Source organism: Chinchilla lanigera, unplaced genomic scaffold (genome assembly GCF_000276665.1).
Source record: "Chinchilla lanigera isolate Chin_1 unplaced genomic scaffold, ChiLan1.0 scaffold00127, whole genome shotgun sequence".
In the NCBI taxonomy this organism is placed as follows: domain Eukaryota; kingdom Metazoa; phylum Chordata; class Mammalia; order Rodentia; family Chinchillidae; genus Chinchilla; species Chinchilla lanigera.
In genome coordinates, this window is record NW_004955528.1 from 3,833,912 (window position 1) to 3,851,949 (window position 18,038).

General features: G+C 34.9%; 1 protein-coding gene across 3 annotated transcripts in view; it reads left to right on the forward strand.

Moving 5' to 3' along the window:
• Sycp2 (synaptonemal complex protein 2) overlaps window positions 1-18,038 on the forward strand; it is a 77,618-nt gene that overhangs the window by 24,474 nt on the left and 35,106 nt on the right. For all 3 annotated transcript variants that reach the window (XM_005410044.2, XM_013507427.1, XM_013507426.1), the window contains exons 14-17: window positions 3,727-3,787; window positions 16,110-16,258; window positions 17,019-17,093; window positions 17,524-17,664. In XM_005410044.2, coding sequence (XP_005410101.1) covers window positions 3,727-3,787; window positions 16,110-16,258; window positions 17,019-17,093; window positions 17,524-17,664 — 426 coding nt within the window. The remainder of the gene's footprint in view (window positions 1-3,726; window positions 3,788-16,109; window positions 16,259-17,018; window positions 17,094-17,523; window positions 17,665-18,038) is intronic.

Below are 18,038 nucleotides of genomic sequence, written 5' to 3' on the forward strand. Positions count from 1 at the left end.
GCATTCATTTTGGCTAGTGATATTTTAGTTGTATTAGTGTATTTCTTAGAATACTACTTTTTTGTATAAAGGTAAACTTTATCAGACAAATTAGCCAGATACCTTTTAGTATTTCCACATACTTTCAATTTTTATTTTATACTGCTTTCGTAGAATGCTTTATTAAAATCTAGTTGTATGAACTTGTACTATCTCTCCAAGGATTACAGTTTTCATTAGTATGTTTTTCCTTAATGGGTTGTTAGTAATATTAGCTGAATTTTCTTTCAGGAACAGGAATTTTATTTTTATGAGAAGACAGTAGTATTGCCTTCATTCATTGGACTGTTGGATATAGGCCAGAAAATAATCAGAAATACAGCATTATACATGTGAGGGAAATCATAAAATACATTTATAAAGTACATTCTAGATAGTGATTAAAGTGCTGAGGGATTCATCTCTCCCCAAATGTATTTCACATCTTCTCTATGTTCTCCTTATAGTCACTCTTATTCTACCTAGAAATAATTTTGTATGTAGTGGCAGCTTAAACTGTTATTTTGTTAGTTTAATATGGTCTACAAGGCTCTATGTGCTTAGCCCCTGGTAATTTCTCTGAAAATCTGTTACCATTCTCTGTTGAGGCAATCATCTCTTTACCTCGATCATGTTCACCCTGGTTTTACTGTTTCCTGGTTTGTCAGCCTACAACACCTCCTTTAGATCTTTTTGTGTTAACTCGTTCCTATTTAGGTTTCAGCATAAATCTTACTTTCTTACAGAAATCTTCTCTGGTCACTCAGTATGATGTAGCCCCATAACCACATAATATCACATTGCCCTGTTTATTTCCTATATAATAGGTGTTGCTGCTTAAAATCATTCGTTTATTGTTGTCTGGTTCTGCCAGACCATATGATATTCATGGAATAAGGGCCAGCTTTTCCTTGTTTGTAGCTATTCAAGGACTCATAAAAGAATGAATAAATGGAATATTGAAAGATCTGTGATTAGTGCATACAGTGCATGGGAGATTGGAAAAACTAAAGCAGTTTAGAGCCAGCGAATAAATATAAGAGGTAACATCAATGAATATTTATTAAAAACTTAACTAGGTGTCAAAAACATACTAGGTACTAGGGAACAGATTCATGTAAAAAGTATTCTGCGGCTATGGGGATAAATTTAAAAGAGGCAAGACTAGAGGCAGTCACAAGGGTTTTGTAACAAGCCATGTGAGAAATCACGGTTACTATAGTTGGGATAAATGAAAATGGATGAATTCCAAAAAAGCTGGAAAGAGATAGAATTGAGTAAACTTGATTTGTTTGTAGTAAAAAAAGGATTAAGAAAACTTAGGTAACCAGATAGAAATGTTTCACAGAAAGATACATTTTGTAGGGGAAGGATAAAGAGTTTAGCTTTAAGTATTAAGTTGGAGACATTTGTGGACTATTTAGCTGAAGATGTCTGGTAGGCAGTTGGATATATTGGTTTCCTACTCAGCTGTAAAAACTGAGCCACAGGTAGAACTATAGAAGCTATTTATATATAGGTGATAAAGCCATAGAATTTCATGAATGCCTTTATGAAATAACTACAAAACATGTATTTCTATAATATAGGCAGAAGAAGCTCTAGTCCAAAGAATATTTGGAGAATAAGCTAAAATAAACGGGTATATAGTACTACAATAAGTCAAGGCAAAAAGGTTTTTTTTAAGACAGCTACATTGTGAAATACTTCTAGGGTGTGGAAAATTGGTAACTCATGAAAGAGCAGTGTCACTTAAAGGATGAAAAGTTTAGGCATTCCTGAAAAGTTGAAATCTTTATAGAAGAGGTCAAGTTAAGGGAAAGAGACCAGGGTAGTAGAATAAGATGTGAGGTGAAGAGAAGATTGAAGGAAAAAACTCAGGGTAAGAGAAAGGGAAAGAATGGAGGGAAAATTGAATAGGTCACCATAAAATATGGATAATGGAGGGTAAGAGTACTTGGGGATTTTATACTATGATTTCTACTCATAAATTTTTTAATTTCTAAAGTGCCCATAATGTTAAACAAAAAGTGGAAACAACAAGTTACCTCAGTATGTGAGGAAGAAAGAAGAGTCACTTTGAAGTTGGTAGAGACAGTAATAGTGTAGAATATGACAACTGGCATGTAACTCAGAGCAGAAAATTCATGCGAGGCAGCTCAAAACTTTGCAGAGAGAAGAGAATGGCAGCACTTTTCTTTTGACAGAGAGATTTTGAGTTGTGGCAAAATGAACACCCTAATTGGAGATAGCTAGAAAGGTAGTGTTGCCCTTAGTAGATGAATGGTTTCAACAGAGGCAAAAAAGTGGAGGGAATTAGTGAAGAGATTAAGGATTTAGAAGAATTTGTATAGAATAAATTGTTCTAAAATAACAGAAGAATTGGTTATATTTTTCTTCACAAGATTAGTGGAAGGCTTTTTTTTTTTTTTTTCCGGTACGGGGAACCGAACTCACGACCTTGCGCATGCCAGGCAGGCACTTTTTTGCCGCTGATCTAAATCCCCAGCCCCTAGTGGAAGGCTTTAGGGTCCCTTTTCCATAACTGGTATCTAATTTCTAGCTATCTATTTCTAGCTTTGAATATAGTATCATTTTAATCAGTTTACACAAATTTCAGTGAAAACAGTTGGAAGGGCAAACATTTTAGACTACTATTCATGTGCATTCAGTATTTGCTTCTTGAGGATAATCAGTGGTGAGTGTCATAATTTCAACCACTGTAATAAGTAGTAGGAGTGGAATTAAGGAGTGACAATGGCTGTACAATATTTCAAAGAAAAAAAAAGATATTGTTAGCTTTTTTAAAAAGGGTATTGCTGCATACTTTTTTAGGTTAAGAATAAGAAAGTGAAACTTATACCATCATATAAAAAGAAAACATCTTTTTTATCCATTTATCAGTTGATGGGCATTTGGGCTGTTTCCAAGGCTCAGCTATTACAAAGTGCTGCTATAAACATGGGTGCACATATATCACTGTAGTATAGTGCTTTTAATTCTTTTGAGAAGGTACCAAGCAGGGGAACAGCTGGGTCAAATGGAATCTCTAATCTTAGTTTTTTGAAGAATCTCCACACTGATTTCTGCCATAAAGAAGAATAAATTTGAGACATTTATAGTGAAATGGATGGATATTGAGACCATGATCTTACGTGAAATAAATCTGGATTCATATGTATAAATATGTTTTCTTCCTGATGTGGGAAACTGAAATTGTAAATAGGAACCAAAATATATAATAGATATTGTGAAATAAGGAGTAATTGTTCAAAGGGAAAAGGGAATTGGGGGAGTGGAAAGGAAAAGAAAAAAATGAAAAAAAAAAAGGATAAAATAGAAACAAAGCTTTGTAAATAAGGAGGGGAAGGGGTTGAAGAGCAAGGGCAATGGGAAAAAAGAGAAATTAAGATATATCATGTACAGGTATAAATTCCCTATGATGAATATGATCATTCAACATGCCTAAATTGTACCAATAAACTTATTTTAATTAATTAATAATAAAATTAGTACCATCATTTCCTCTTAAGAGCGAATAGATTAAATGTAGCATTTAATCAGTGGAGCAAGAAATATGTTACATAAACTTTTTACTTAGTGCTATTTCTAAAAATAACTTGTAGTTTATATAGTTTAAAATTGATGTTTAAAGAAATTTAAATAATTAATTACTGTTAATAATCAAAATCTGTTTTTAAATTTAAGGATCATCAATGGGATGCAGTCACTGTTCCTGAGGAAAAAGTACAAATGTACAGTGTTGAAGGTACTAAAATTGTTTTTTATAATTATCTCTTGAGCCTTATATGGAATAGAAGCTGCATCTTTTTTGGGATAAGAACATTAGACTGATGAAAACAAAGTCAACATTTTCAGATTTCAGTATTTATAAATACTTCAAGTTCCGTACCTGCGTCTTCTTCTAATCTCCCAGGTACCTCCTCTTCATTCAGTCTAAAACCAGTGATCAATCTGACCACTTTCTGGTCAGTATTTTTAAGGCTTTTGCATTTCCATCTCATTTTCTTAATTAAAGCCAAACATCTAGTTTCCCCATTTTTGTAAGTAGAATTGTGTGACACTACTAGACAAAATCATAACTTGGCAGGTAGATACCATTATAAATTTAGATATTGAGACATGTTTTAACTATTTCAGTGAACATGTAGGTGTATCTCATTATGGTTTTTATCTGCATTTTCCAGATGACCAGTGATGTTGAGCACTTTCCATGTGCTTATTGGACATTCATATATCTTCCTTTGTGAAGTAGCTAACATTTTTTCAGTTGTTTTGATTGAACTATCCTTTTATTATTGACTACCAGGAGTTCGAATGTATCCTGGATATTAATATTTTCACTAATACGTTTAGTATTTTCTCCCATTCAGTATCTTGCTTATTCATTTCTTAATGGTGTCTTTGATGAACACAGATTTTTAAATTTGAAGTCCGTTTGATTAGTGTTTTATGATAATTGCTTTCTATAACCTAAGAAATCTTTGCCAGGCTAGGGATTTAGCTCAGCGGCACAGTGCCTGCCCGGCAAGCACAAGGTCATGAGTTTGATTCCTGGTACCAAAAAAAAAACCAAAAAAAAAAAATCTTTGTCTATTTCTGTTACAGAGGGGTTCTTCTGGTTTTCCATAAAAACTTCATGGTCTTATTTGTATTAATATGATCCATCTCAAATGAATTTTTGGTTATGGGATTATATAGGAGTTGAAGTTCTTTTTAATATGGCTGTGCAGTTATTCCAAGATTATTTGCTGAAATAACTTCGCTTTCTCCATTGGATTTCTTTGGTTCCTTTGTTGAAAATCATATGAAGTAGATCTTTTCCTTGGTGCCTTCATCTGTTTCTTTGAGCTGTTTGCCTTTCTTTTATGCCAGTCCCACAGTTTTATGAACTTTTTTTTTTTTGTTTTATGAACTTCTACAGTTCCTGTAAGTATTCCAGGATTGTTTTTGGAAAGTGTAGGCCTTTTGAATATCTTCATATATTTTAGAATGTTTTCATCAATCACTCCAAAAAGCTTACAGAATTTATTGTAGAGTTACATATCAGCATGGGAAGAATAACATGTTAACAATAATGTTTCAATTCATAAATATATATCCCCACTTATTTAGATACTTCTTTATATTTGCCCCCTTCTAACTTGTTTTATAATAAACTTCATAGAATTTTCTTCTGAAATCTTTCATTTCTTCCAATTTTTTTTGTATACTAGAATTATTTTAAAGGCTATTTTTTAAAAAAGTTTTTAATTTTAAAAAGAATAAAAAATGAAAACTACAGAATTTCAAAACAAGATGATATAAAATTAACAGTGGTTGTTATATTGCATATTGTTATCTTCAGAGTAGTTGTTCAGATTACCAGATATAGGCATGTAAAAAAACGGAAGGAAACTGCTCAAAAGGAAAGAACAACTGGGATAAAGGAAAGAAAAAAAGAAAAGAGAAAAAAAAAATATATATATATACACACACACAAAATAGCTAAGATAATTATACTCCTAATTTCTGTTGGTTTATTGAAAGGAGCAGTTAATGCTTAAAACCATATAATTATTAACTGTAACTCTTGAATCATCTTTGGGTCATTTTAGGTCCATTTTTTCCTTTCTCAGCATTCATACATTTTTTTTCTTGGCATGTCAAGTAACTTCATGTTAAAACATTTCATATAAAAACAAATACACGTGCGCCACCATGCCCAGTCATACAGACACATTAGTAAGTGTACTTTACCAGTTTTCATGGCATGTCTATGCAAGCATGTCGATGATAACATAAATCACTAAAGCAGCAGCTATTTTAAAGGATTTATAATTTTATTAGTATGTATTTGTAGTACATATTATAAATGTTCATCTTTGGAATGCATTTGAAGTGTATATTAGATGTGGGTTCTTTGTTCTTGCATTTCTTATTCCCTCTGTGTTTTTTAAATAGTGAAAGTAACAATAAAAATGATACAGAATTTCAAAGCAAAACAAAACAAATACAGAGGCTCCAGGTGGTTCTTCCACTTGCAAGGGTTTGTCTTTTTAGGAAGAATTGATTTCCATTCAATCGTGGATGCTAGTCTACGTTGATTCTCATTTTAGGTTTACTCTCTGTCTTGTTTGCCTGTTTTTTTCAGGTGTGGTCACTCCAGTCTCTTGACTATGAACTGGGTTTGGATCTTCTGAACTTGAGAGAGACAGTGGAAGATACAATACTGCCTTTAAAAGATCCTAACCCTGCTCTCCAGCCTCTCATTCTACTCAGTCCAAAATTCAGTAAATGTTTTGAGGGGGAAACTGACCTTGTGCTTTAGGCTAGCCCCTCTTTCAGGCAGCATTTTCTTCTAAGCCTGTGATACTAATGGGGCATTAACTGTGCTTTTAAAAAAACTTAATAGCTACATAATAACCACATGTAATTATGAGGTACACTAGTATTCCCACATATGTACACAGTGGAAGTCCTACCTAGGGCAACTGGGCAAGAGAAGACTTGCTTTTTTTATTTTAAACAGAGTAGTAAATGAGAAACAAACAAAAAAATAGAACAGTAGCAGCATACCAGTATCACGAACATAAACAAATCAAAGCAAGAACATTCAAAGTGATACAGGGTCTCAAGACAATATAAATCAACAGTGGTTGTTACATTATATAGCTATCCTCAACTACATTGCTCAGGTGTAAGAATGAAAGATTGCTCAAACCATTAAAGAGAATAAGGAAATCCTTCTTTGATAAAACATTAGAGATAATACAGAGTTTCACTAGACAAGATGGTAGGAGTTCACCATTGTAATTCCATTGCATATTGTTACTTTCAAATCAGTTGCTCAGACCACCACACACAAACATGGAAAGTCGATCAGAACATAAAACATTATAAGCATTAACTTCATTTCAATATTCTGTCAGACATCAGCAGTAGTCATCGCAGCTGTTCATACTTATATATTTATATTTTGCCTTCTTTCTTTTTTCTTCTTTCCCTCATCCCAGTCATTCCCTCCTTTGAGCAGTTTCTTTACCTGTACTATCATCTGTTGTAGGTCTTGAGCTTTACCTAGTCTTTCAGGTTTGTACACCAAGGAGACAATATGATGTTTACTCGTGTGAGTCTGATTTATTTCACTTGGTCTCCAGGTACATCCATTTACCTACAAAAGCCTCGAGTTTATCTTTTTTAATAGCTGAGTAATACTCCATTGTATAAAAATGCCACAACTTTTTTATCCATTCCTCAGTGGATGGGCATCTGGGTTGTTTCCAAGATTTAGCTCTAATAAATTGTGCTGCTATCAACATGGATGCACATATATTGCTGTGGTATGATGTCTTTAATTCTTCTGGGAAAATACCCAGAATGGGAATAGCTGGGTTAAGTGGGACTGCCAATCCTAGTTTTGTGAGAATCTCCAAATTGATTTCCATAGTGGTTTCACCTATCTGTACTCCCACTAGGAGTGGAGTAGGGTTCCTTTCTCCCCACCACCTCTCCAGCATTTGTTATTGGTTGATTTCTTGATGATAGCCATTCTTTCTGAGGTGAGATGGAATCTCAGTGTTGTTTAAATTTGCATTTCTCGAATGACTAATGACGTTGAACATTTTTTCATGTATTTATTCGCCATTAGTATCTCTTCATTAGAGAAGTGTGTATTCATCTCAGATGCCCATTTTTTGTTTTTTTGTTTTTTTGTTTTGGTTTTTCTCCGGTACCGGGAACCGAACTCACGACCTTGCACATGCGAGGCAGGCGCTTTTGCCGCTGAGCTAAATCCCCAGCCCCAGATGCCCATTTTTGGATTGGATCTTTGCATTTGGGGGGCCTGATTTTTTTAAATTCTTTATATGTCCTAGATAGAAGTCCTTTGTCTGAGGGGCAGTTGGCTAAAAGTTTTTCCCAATTCATGGGTTTTCTTTTTACTTTATTGGTGATTTCTTTAGAGGTGCAAAAACTTTTCCATAAGATGAGATCCCAGTTGTTGATTCTTTGAAGTATTTCCTGTGCAGTTTGGTTTTTGTTCATGAACTCCACCTACCCCAGTGTTATCAAAATTTTTACCTAGTTTCTCTTCCAATAAATTTGGTGTTTCTGTTTTAACATTTAGATCTTAGATCCATTTTGACTTTAATTTAGTGCACGGTGAAAGACATGGGTCTAGTTTTACTCTTCAGCATGTGGAAAAAGCCAGTTTTTCCAGCACCATTTATTAAAGAGGCTATCTTCCTTCCATTGAACATATTTGGCCCCTTTGTCAAAGATAAAGTGACTGAGTGTGTTTGTAGTTGTATCTGTATCTTCTAATCTGTTCCATTCATCTTCAGGTCTGTTTTTGTGTCAGTACCATGCTTATTTTATCATAGTACATTTGTAGTATAATTTCAAGTCAGGGATTGTGATGCCCCCTGCCTTTCCTTTGTTGATCAAGATTATTTTTGCTGTTCTAGGCCTCGTCTGGTTCCAGATGAATTTCAGGAATGTTTTCTCTAGATCTTTGAGATATACTAATGGTATTTTAATTGGGATTACATTGAATCTGTACAACAGTTTAGGGAGTATGACCATTTTTACAATGTTGGTTCTTCCTATCCATGAGCAGGGAATATCTTTCCATTTTCTGATATTTTCTTCGATCTTTTTTTTCAGAGTGCTATAATTTTTACTGTATAGATCTTGTACTTCTTTTGTCAGATTGATTCCTATGTATTTTAACTTTTCAGATGCTGTTGTGAAAGGTGTGGTTTCCCTCATTATGCTCTGTCTGTTTGTTACTTGCGTACAGAAATGCTATTGATTTTTGAGTGTTAAGTTTGTATCCAGCTATGCTACTGAATTTGGTTATTAAATCCATGAGCCTTTTGTGGAGTTTTGGGGGTCTTCTATGTAGAGTATCATGTTGTCTGTGAGTAATGATAATTTCACTTCTTCCTTTCCTATCCTTATTCCTTTTATTTCTCTCTCATGTCTAATTGCTTTAGCTAATATTCCCAGAACTATATTGAATGGGAGTGGTGACAGTGGACATCCTTGTCTTGCTCCTGATTTTAAAATGAAAGCTTTCAATTTTTGATGTTTTAGTATGATGTTACCTGTTGGTTTATCATAGATGGCTTTGATCAGTTTGAGGTGAAGGCCATCTATTCCTATTTTCTGTAGGGTTTCATCATGAATGAATGTTGGACTTTATCGAAGGCTTTTTCTACATTGATGGAGATGATCATGTGATTTTTGTCCTTGGCTCTATTGACAGTGGTGTATTACATTAATTGATTTGCTCATATTGAACCGTCCCTGCCTTCCTGGTATGAATCCCACTTGGTCACGGTATATAATCTTCTTGATGACCTGTTATATTCTGTTTGCTAGTATTTTACTGTGAATTTTTGCATCTATATTCATTAGGGAGATGGGCCTGTAGTTCTCTTTCTTGGTTGGGTCTTTCTCTGGTTTGGGTATCAGAATAATACTTGCCTCCAGGAATGAGTTGGGGAGAATTCCTTCCCTTTCAATTTCATTAAAGAGTTTGAGAAGAATTGGTATTAAATCTTCCCTAAATTGCTTGTAGAATTCAGCTGTGAATCCATGAGGACCCAGGCTTTTCTTCATTGGCAAGTTTTTAATTACATTCTCAACTGCACTGGCTGATAATTAGTTATTCAGGATTTTTATGTCTTCTTCATTCAGCTTTGGTAATTCATATGTATCTAGAAATCTGTCCATTTCCTCTGTGTTTTCCATCCTTTGAGAGTAAAGATTTTCAAAGTAGGTATTGATGATCTTCTGAATTTCTTCAAGATTTGTAGTGATTTCACCCCTTTCATTCCTTATTGCATGTATTTCAGTTTTTTCTTTCCTTTTTTTGATAAGGTTGGCTAGGGGTTTATCTATTTTATTTAGCCTTTCAAAGAACCAACTCTTTGATTCATTAATTCTTTGTATTGTTTTTTATTCCCCATTGCATTAATTTCTGCTCTGAGCTTTATAATTTCCTGCCTTCTTTGGGCTCTGGGTTTGACTTGCTCTTCTTTTTCTAGGAACTTGAGGTGCAGCATAAGATTGTTTATTTGTGTTTGTTCTGTTTTCCTGAGGTGGGAGTTCACCGCTATAAATTTCCCTCAGAGGACTGCTTTCATTGCATCCCACAGGTTCCTGTAGGTTGTATGTACATTTTTGTTTGATTGTAAATAGTGTTTAACCTCTACTTTGATTTCATCTATGACCCATAGATTGTTCAGGAAGCTGTTATTTAATTTCCAACTGTTTATGGCGTTTTTGTGTTTTCTTTTGTCATTATTTCCTGTTTCATTGCACTATGGTCTGACAGTATACATGGGATAATTTCAGTTCCTTTGCATTTACTTAAACATGTTCTGTGTGCTAGTATATGGTCTATTTTAGAGAACGTACCATGTGCAGCTGAGAAGAATGTGTATTCTGATGCTGTTGGGGAAAAGAGTCTGTAAAGGTCTACTAAGTCCATATGTTCACATGTTTGGGTAAGTTCTGTTATTTCTTTCCCAATTTTTTGTCTAGGTGATCTGTCTCTGTGGCAGTGGTGTGTTAAAATCCCCTGTTATGATTGTGTTTCTACTTATTTCATTTTTCATGTCTGTTAGAATTTGTCTTATATAGGTGGGTGCGCCTATATTTGGTGTGTAGATGTTTACTATTTTTATCTCTTCCTCTTGAAGCTTCCCCCTCACAAGTATGTAGTGACCTTCTTTATCTGTTTTGGTTATTCTTGGTTTGAAGTTCACACTGTCTGCAAACAGAATAGCTACAGCCGCTTTTTGCTGGGTTCCTGTTGCATGGAGTATTGTTTTCCATCCTTTAATTTTCAGTCTGTGAATTTCCTTTTGAATTAAATGTGTTTCTTGTATACAGCATATAGTTGGATTTTGTTTCCTGATCCACTCTGCTAGTCTGCTTCTTTTGGTTGTTGCATTGAGACCATTTACATTGATGGTTATAACTGATATGTACTGGCTTATCTTTGTCATGGTATTTTCCTGCTGTTGTATCCTCCTTTTTCCTTCTGTTTAAGTGCTTGCTGTGCTTGGTGGTTCCTTTCTGTTGTTGTTCTTGAAGTTGCAGTCTGTTTTATGTCTTTCTAGAGTATCGTTTAGTGCTCTTTGTAGGATTGGTTTGGCACTCGTGAATTTCTTCAGTTCTTTATCATGGAAATATTTTATTTCTCCATTAAATTTGAAGGATAGATTTGCAGGGTATATCAATCTGGGTTGGAAGTTGTTTTCTTTCAGTACTTGAAATACTTCACTCCAAGCTTTTCTTGCCTTGATGGTTTGGTTGAGAAGTCTGCCATGATTCTTGTGGGCTTTCCTTTATAGGTGACCTGTTTCTTTTCTCTAACAGCTTTAATATTCTGAGCTTTTGTTGAGTTTCTGGGATCTTGATAACTATATGTCTGGGTGTAGATTTATTTTGGTTATGATTAACTGGAGTCCTGTATGTTTCACTTATCGGGATGTCCTATTCTTTTACCATGTCTGGGAAATTTTCTGCTATTATTTCTGCAAATAGTCTTTTCATGTCATTTGTGTTGACGCCTGCTGTTTCATTAATACCTACTAATCTGACATTGTTTTTCTTTGCTTCATCTTGCAGTTGTTGAATTGTTATTTCCTGGTTCCTCTTGTTTTCAGGAGATCCCTCCTTTCTGGTTCATTAGTGGCAGTGCTGTCTTCAAGGTCTGAAAGTCTATCTTCAGCTTCCTTGAGGTGGTTTTACCAGCTTTCAATGGAATTTTTAATTTCCTAGATATCTGCATCTGTTTCATACCTTTTAGTTCTTTTCTACATTGTTCCCTGAAGGTTTCCATGAGTTGTCTGTGGTCTTCTGTTTTCTTGTCAGTGTCATCTTTGGTTATGCTGAACATTTCTTTCATTATTGTTGTCATTTCTTTTTTCACCTGAGACATTGTTTCTGATCTGATGTCTTCTATGGCCTGATGGAGTTGTTTCTTTACTTCAGTTGCTGTCGTTTGAGAAATTTCAGGTGTACGACTTCCAGGGTCTTCTGTGTTGATGTCTCCTGGACTTGTTTTGGATGTTATGGAGGTCTGGGATTGCATTTTGCTCCTTTGTTTTGTCATTTTTGAAGATCCAGAGGCTCCCTGGAGTGCAGCCTCACTGTCCTGATTGTGTGTGAGCGGCAAGGCAAGAGTCTGAACATCCCCAGTGCTCAGTGCAGCTCCTGTGAGATGAGTGGTGGCAAGGTGGGGTCCCAGATTCTCCTGGGCTTTTTTTGCATTCAGTTGGTTCCCAGGAGTGTGTGAGAAGGGCAGGGGAGGCTCGCCAGCGTTCCTGAGACTGCCAGGGGTTCTGCCCAGCTTCCACAAGAGTAGTGGGGGATACAGCTTGTGTTCACCGAGGCTTCAGATATTGCCCAGGACAGAGCCTGCTTCCCACACTGGAAGGGGAGGGGTGAGGGTGAACTCCCCGAGGCCTCTGACTATCCAGGTGTCAGCTGAGCTGCTGCAGGGGGGCAGGGGTGTGAGTGGTTCTGGCAGTGACCACCAAGGCCTCAGAAGTTGCCCAGGAATCCAAGTGCCTCACACCCTAGTGGGGCAGGCACTAGAGTGGATCACCAGGGTTCCTAAATGTTTTGTTTGGCCCAGCCCCGGCAGACACACTATGGGCATGGCAGGTAGCCACCCAGGCCCCAGAAGGTGCCCGAGGTTTCCTCTGCCTTGCACGCTGGTCAGGGAGGCAAAACCTGTACTCACTGGGGTTCCTGAAGATGTCCGGGGTTCAGCCCAGCCCGGGCTGACCAAGAGAACACTTGCTTTTGACAGTCTGGCCATCTTCTCATGCTGCCCTATAATAAAGACAAAATTATTCATGCCTTTAAAATGTCTAAGTATTCTTTTTTTATTCAAGGCCTTACTGATCAGCTAAATACTCAGTAGTTTGTCTTTGTTCTAGCAGTTTCTTGTCCTAAGTCTATTCACAGTTAGCATTAACATGATGGTGCACATTGGTAATCCCCCAGCATTCTGGGAGGCTGAGGCAGGAAGATCACAAGTTCAAGTCCAACATGGGCAATTTAGCAATTTAGTGAGACCCTGTCTCCATATAAAAAATGGAAAGGGCTGGAGTTGTAGCTCAGTGCAAAGGCATATTGGTGCATTTCTTTAATCCCATCTAACAAACAGGTTAACAAATTCAAGGCCAACCTAGGCAACTTAGTAAGTCTGTTTCAAAAAAAAATTTAAAAGGGCTAGGAATGTATCTCAATTTCAGAGGAACAAGAACAAGGGCCTGGGTTCAGTCCCTAGTGCCACCAGAAAGATCTGATTATTACTATTATTTTCTAGCAGGAGAGTGACTTGCCACAATGTATTTATTTATACCTCACTCAAAAGTGGCAGTTATCCACATTCAACTTTGGACCCTAAATGCTACTTAGAAGTCTGCTATACGGACCTCCCCTTTCTAGTTCTCCAAGAGCAGCTATTTAAAATTTTAACTATCTGTAGAATTTTTTTACCTTTTCCTTTCCTCTCTTTCACAATGAGATGATAGTGGGAAAACATAAATTTTTTAAGGCAAGAATGCCTATGAACTTTGGCTTCTTAAGTCCTGCATCTCCTCATGTCTTTGCATATAGATCAGTATTTTTGAAACTCTTCTGTAAATGGAAAAGGTGTTATCTACTGTTGTTGAAGGGTGATTTCTCTGAGTTCTTCATTGATATTCTCCACATCTGTGTTCCATGAGTTCACATCTCATATCTTCTTCCCTTCTTTCAATGTTTCTCCCCACCTTTCTTGGCATATGAAGAGGTTCACATGTATGCATATTAAAGTGGAAAGCCAGCTTGGATCTTGTATCTTCATCTCTCTTTTTCCATTCATAGCCAATTTTGAAAAAAAAAATAGGTTTCACTCTTTCCTCTTCTTTTTGTTGTTAATTTCTAGTCTTACTGTGTTGTGAAGCTCTATTCTCCGAAATCATTCCAATGTCAAGATAATAACTTTTATAATTAAAACCAGTATACGTGTGTCAGTCCTTACATTGATCCTTTCCTCACATTTGACACTGTATTGTTGACCACAATTTATTTTTAAATATAGTTTTCTAATTTTTAGCTGAACTCTAAATGCAGATGTAATATGAATATCTTAAGCCTGTTGTAAGCCTATTAAAATTGGCATGGGTGGTACATTTTCAAATATCTGAAACACATGTGTGAAACTGAACTTATAATTGTACTCAAAGATCTCCTTAATTTCTATTCTTAGCAAATAACATGATAATCTGTTAGGCTCCCCAGATACAGAAGCGGTTCTTGACTCTTCTAAATTAATCAGTTTCCATGTTCATTCATTTCAACTTCTTAATGCCCTTTGAATGTCTTCCTTTCTCTGTTGTTCTGTGTTTGATTAACATGGGATGCTCCCTACAGACCTTTGTATTAACAAATTAGGTTTTCTGTGTATGAATTTAATATTTTTAAATGACTTTTTAGGATGAAGAATATTAATAGTATACTGGAATCCTATAGAACTACCTTGTTGTATTTCAAAAAATGCTGGTCTGTTGACATCTATAAATGCTTGGATTTTATAGGAAGCAAGAAAACAAGAACTTTTCTGGAACCTCAGTAATATTACTAATAATTAAAAAGCAAACACAACCTAATTTTATTTCATGCAGTCAGAACAAATAATAGACTTTAACAAAATAGTCAATAAAATATAACAAATGTCAGTACATTCCTGTACAGGTAATCACAGTATATGTAGATACATCTGTGTACAAACAGGTACAAAATCACAAATTTGGAATAATTCTAATACCGTGTACATGCAAGCAGTGAAAGTGGATATTACATTTAATATGTTTACAGGAAGCTACAGAAAAAAATCAAGTGCATGTCAGAAGGATGAACCAATCAACAAAAATATCCATAAAGCTTATAAATGTTTTGCTTTTCATCAATTCATGAAACATTATCTTTAAAGCCACCTAAATTTTCATCTTGGAAACCTGAAAACTTGTTACTTGAACTGATGAATTTTTTAAAAAACTATGAGTGTCACTCTGAGTTAGAAACCGTCACTGCTATCTTCAATCAGTTAATAATTTTTAGTTCCATCAAAGGACATTACTGTGGAAATTTCATGACTGTACAAGTCCAAAAACAAATAAAATCTGTTTTCCTAGGGCTGCTAAGAATCAGAATTTTTCACCGGCTATATGGCTATTTGTCCTTTAGAAGAGAGAGCTTTTTCAGATATAGAGATAAATTTTCCTAGTTTGTGTGGTCCTTCTCCATCAGGGTGCTTTCCACCTGCATGAAAGTATACTCCGGAGGCAGGTGTGGAGACTTCTCAGGCAACAGTGGAAACCTACTTAAATATGTGGTGGTCCTGGTGCTGGACCTTTAGTTTATAATATAGGCAATTTAATTGGGTGCCCAGTAAAATTTTGCCAACTTTTCTGAGGGATAGTATGTGAATACTTCTTTTAGACTGGTACTTACAGTATTTACTTTGATAAAATCATTAGGAATCTGGAATGTATCATTTTTACCTCACTTTCTTCACACTTAATTTTTTATAATATCTTATATTTACTGTCAATATATTTATGACTTTAGATTTAGTAAAATTGCTTGACAAGTTGCTTATGTATAGCAATACAATAATTGTATTGAATTAAAGTTTTGCCTTTTTTGCCTTTTTTAAAATTGAAAGAACTCTTTCAGATGCTATCAAGGAATATTTTGTTAAGAATCTATTAGGATCTGGAAGCTATTCTGGGCTTTATTTCATTAGTTATGGCATGTAGTTTAAAGATCAGGACACTGAGACTCTGAAAGGTAATAGACTTGACATTTTTATATAGGTAGTTAGTACCAGAATTGATTAAACACTGTTCAATTCTAAAGTTGACATTTTGATTCAGTTCATTTTAATTAATATACATTCATTTTAATGAATGTATGTAATATTCATTTTAATTATTATAATTAGTATATTTTTCCATATACATATAGAGTGGTATCATAAATACAGACTAATCACTGTGTTTTTTTGTGTACAGTGAAAGAATCAAAGAAGCTGCTGAGTATAATTCTGAAAAGTGTAGTAAAAATTGGTAACAGAGAAGGGGAAGAATTGCTTTTGTATTTTGATGCATCATTAGATATCACTAATGTGGTTGAAAAAATTTTTGGTGCCAGTAAATACCGGGTAAGTTTTTGAAGTAATTTTTAATATGTACTGGATACAGTTTGAGGCTATAAATTTCATTGCTTTTTTCCCACTCTGGAGTTCTTAAAATGACATGTAGATTTTAGTTGTTTAAATTTGTTTGGTGGAATAATTATCAACGTGTTAACCATATCCTTTGAGATGTCTTTTAGAAAGTATCACAAATGACAGAATTAGTAACTGTTTAGAACATCTGATAAATTCCTACCATGTGTTTAAAAAGTGAAATAAAACACACACTGTTTTCAAGATACTAAACATTGTGAAAATTGCACAGATAATACGCAGAACTACAAAATTTGTCTAAGGAAAGTGAATTACAGAAATTGAGTCAGGTTTGAAGATAAGGCATTATTGTGCATGTGGGGATTGAAAGAGCTTTTAAAGTAGAGCAATAAGATTTAAATAACATGCTATCCAAGAAGCCAGATACTGTTTAACTGAGAATCTAAGGTGACAACATATCTGACGTTTTCGAGGGAAGTTCTGTTGACAAGTTTGGATGGTACAAAAGATTTATGTAAAAATAACAGGTCATATTTGCGAGGAACAGTCATACAGGGACTAAAATGGCAAGCTAAGGAGACGCTTAGTAGGAAGTAATTGAAGTGTTCCAAGGAAGGGTATTTATTACATGCAGAGTAATTATTTGGAATAATTTGATAATTGTGGGAGAAAATAAGTAGGAAATAATTATATTAGAAAAGATGAAAATTTCATCATTCTGAATTAATTTTAGGAATTTTCCAGAAAACAAGGTGTTTCAGTCGCCAAAACAGCTGTGCATATACTTTTTGATGCAAGTGGATCACAGGTATGTCTCTGACTTACTTGTACCATTGGACAGAGTGTAAGACTAAAAGCACAATAGTAAAGTTGATATTGGAGGGTGAATGTCTAAAAAATAAATGGTATCAATGTAAGTGGTATTCTAACAAAACATGGTATTTTAAAAATTATTAATGATTATTTTAATACAGAGAGCAGAGAATTATTGATAAATGCCAATTTTAGTAACTTTAAAAATTAAAGGCATATGTTTTCCATTAGTGGTAAAACTTGTTTGCAAAAGTGAATTTTTTCGTTGGGTCACATCATAAAAATCAGTATATAGACTAAAAAGGGAAAGGGGTTAATATTTATAGATGTAGGTGAATAGGAGCTGTGTTAAGACAGTCAATAGTTTTTCAGAACTTCCTACAGTTCTCATTTTTGAAAACACTTGTTTCTGCTTTCTCTAACAGATTCTCGTGCCAGAAAGTCAGTTCTCAAACACTGAAGAAGATCTCACTAATTTAAAAGAAAAACCTAACTCCCACAAGGATTTCGCTGGCCCTCTGAAATGTATCAGTAACCAAGGGGACAGAAAAAATTGTCAGCCAGAGGTAAGTATAGTATCAAAACGGTTACGGGGGCCAGGGATATATAGCTCAGCAGCACAGCATCTTGCCTGGCGAGCTCCAGGTCCTGAGTTTGATACCCAATGCCAAAAAAAAAAAATTTTTATAATCATTCTACTTATAAGTACAGAAAAAAGTATCTAGAATTTATATATTAATGATCTTGATCCCTTTTTAAAATATAGTCATCAGGGGGAAAAGAGAAAAGAAGGGGAAATTATGAGTATGTGTATATACAGGATAGCTAACATAGTTGTACTACTGAATTCTACCGCTTTACTGAAAGGAACAGTTTATAATTAATTATTTGATCAATCTTGTATGCTTATATTTGTTTTCCTGAGAAACCACTTTGAAGA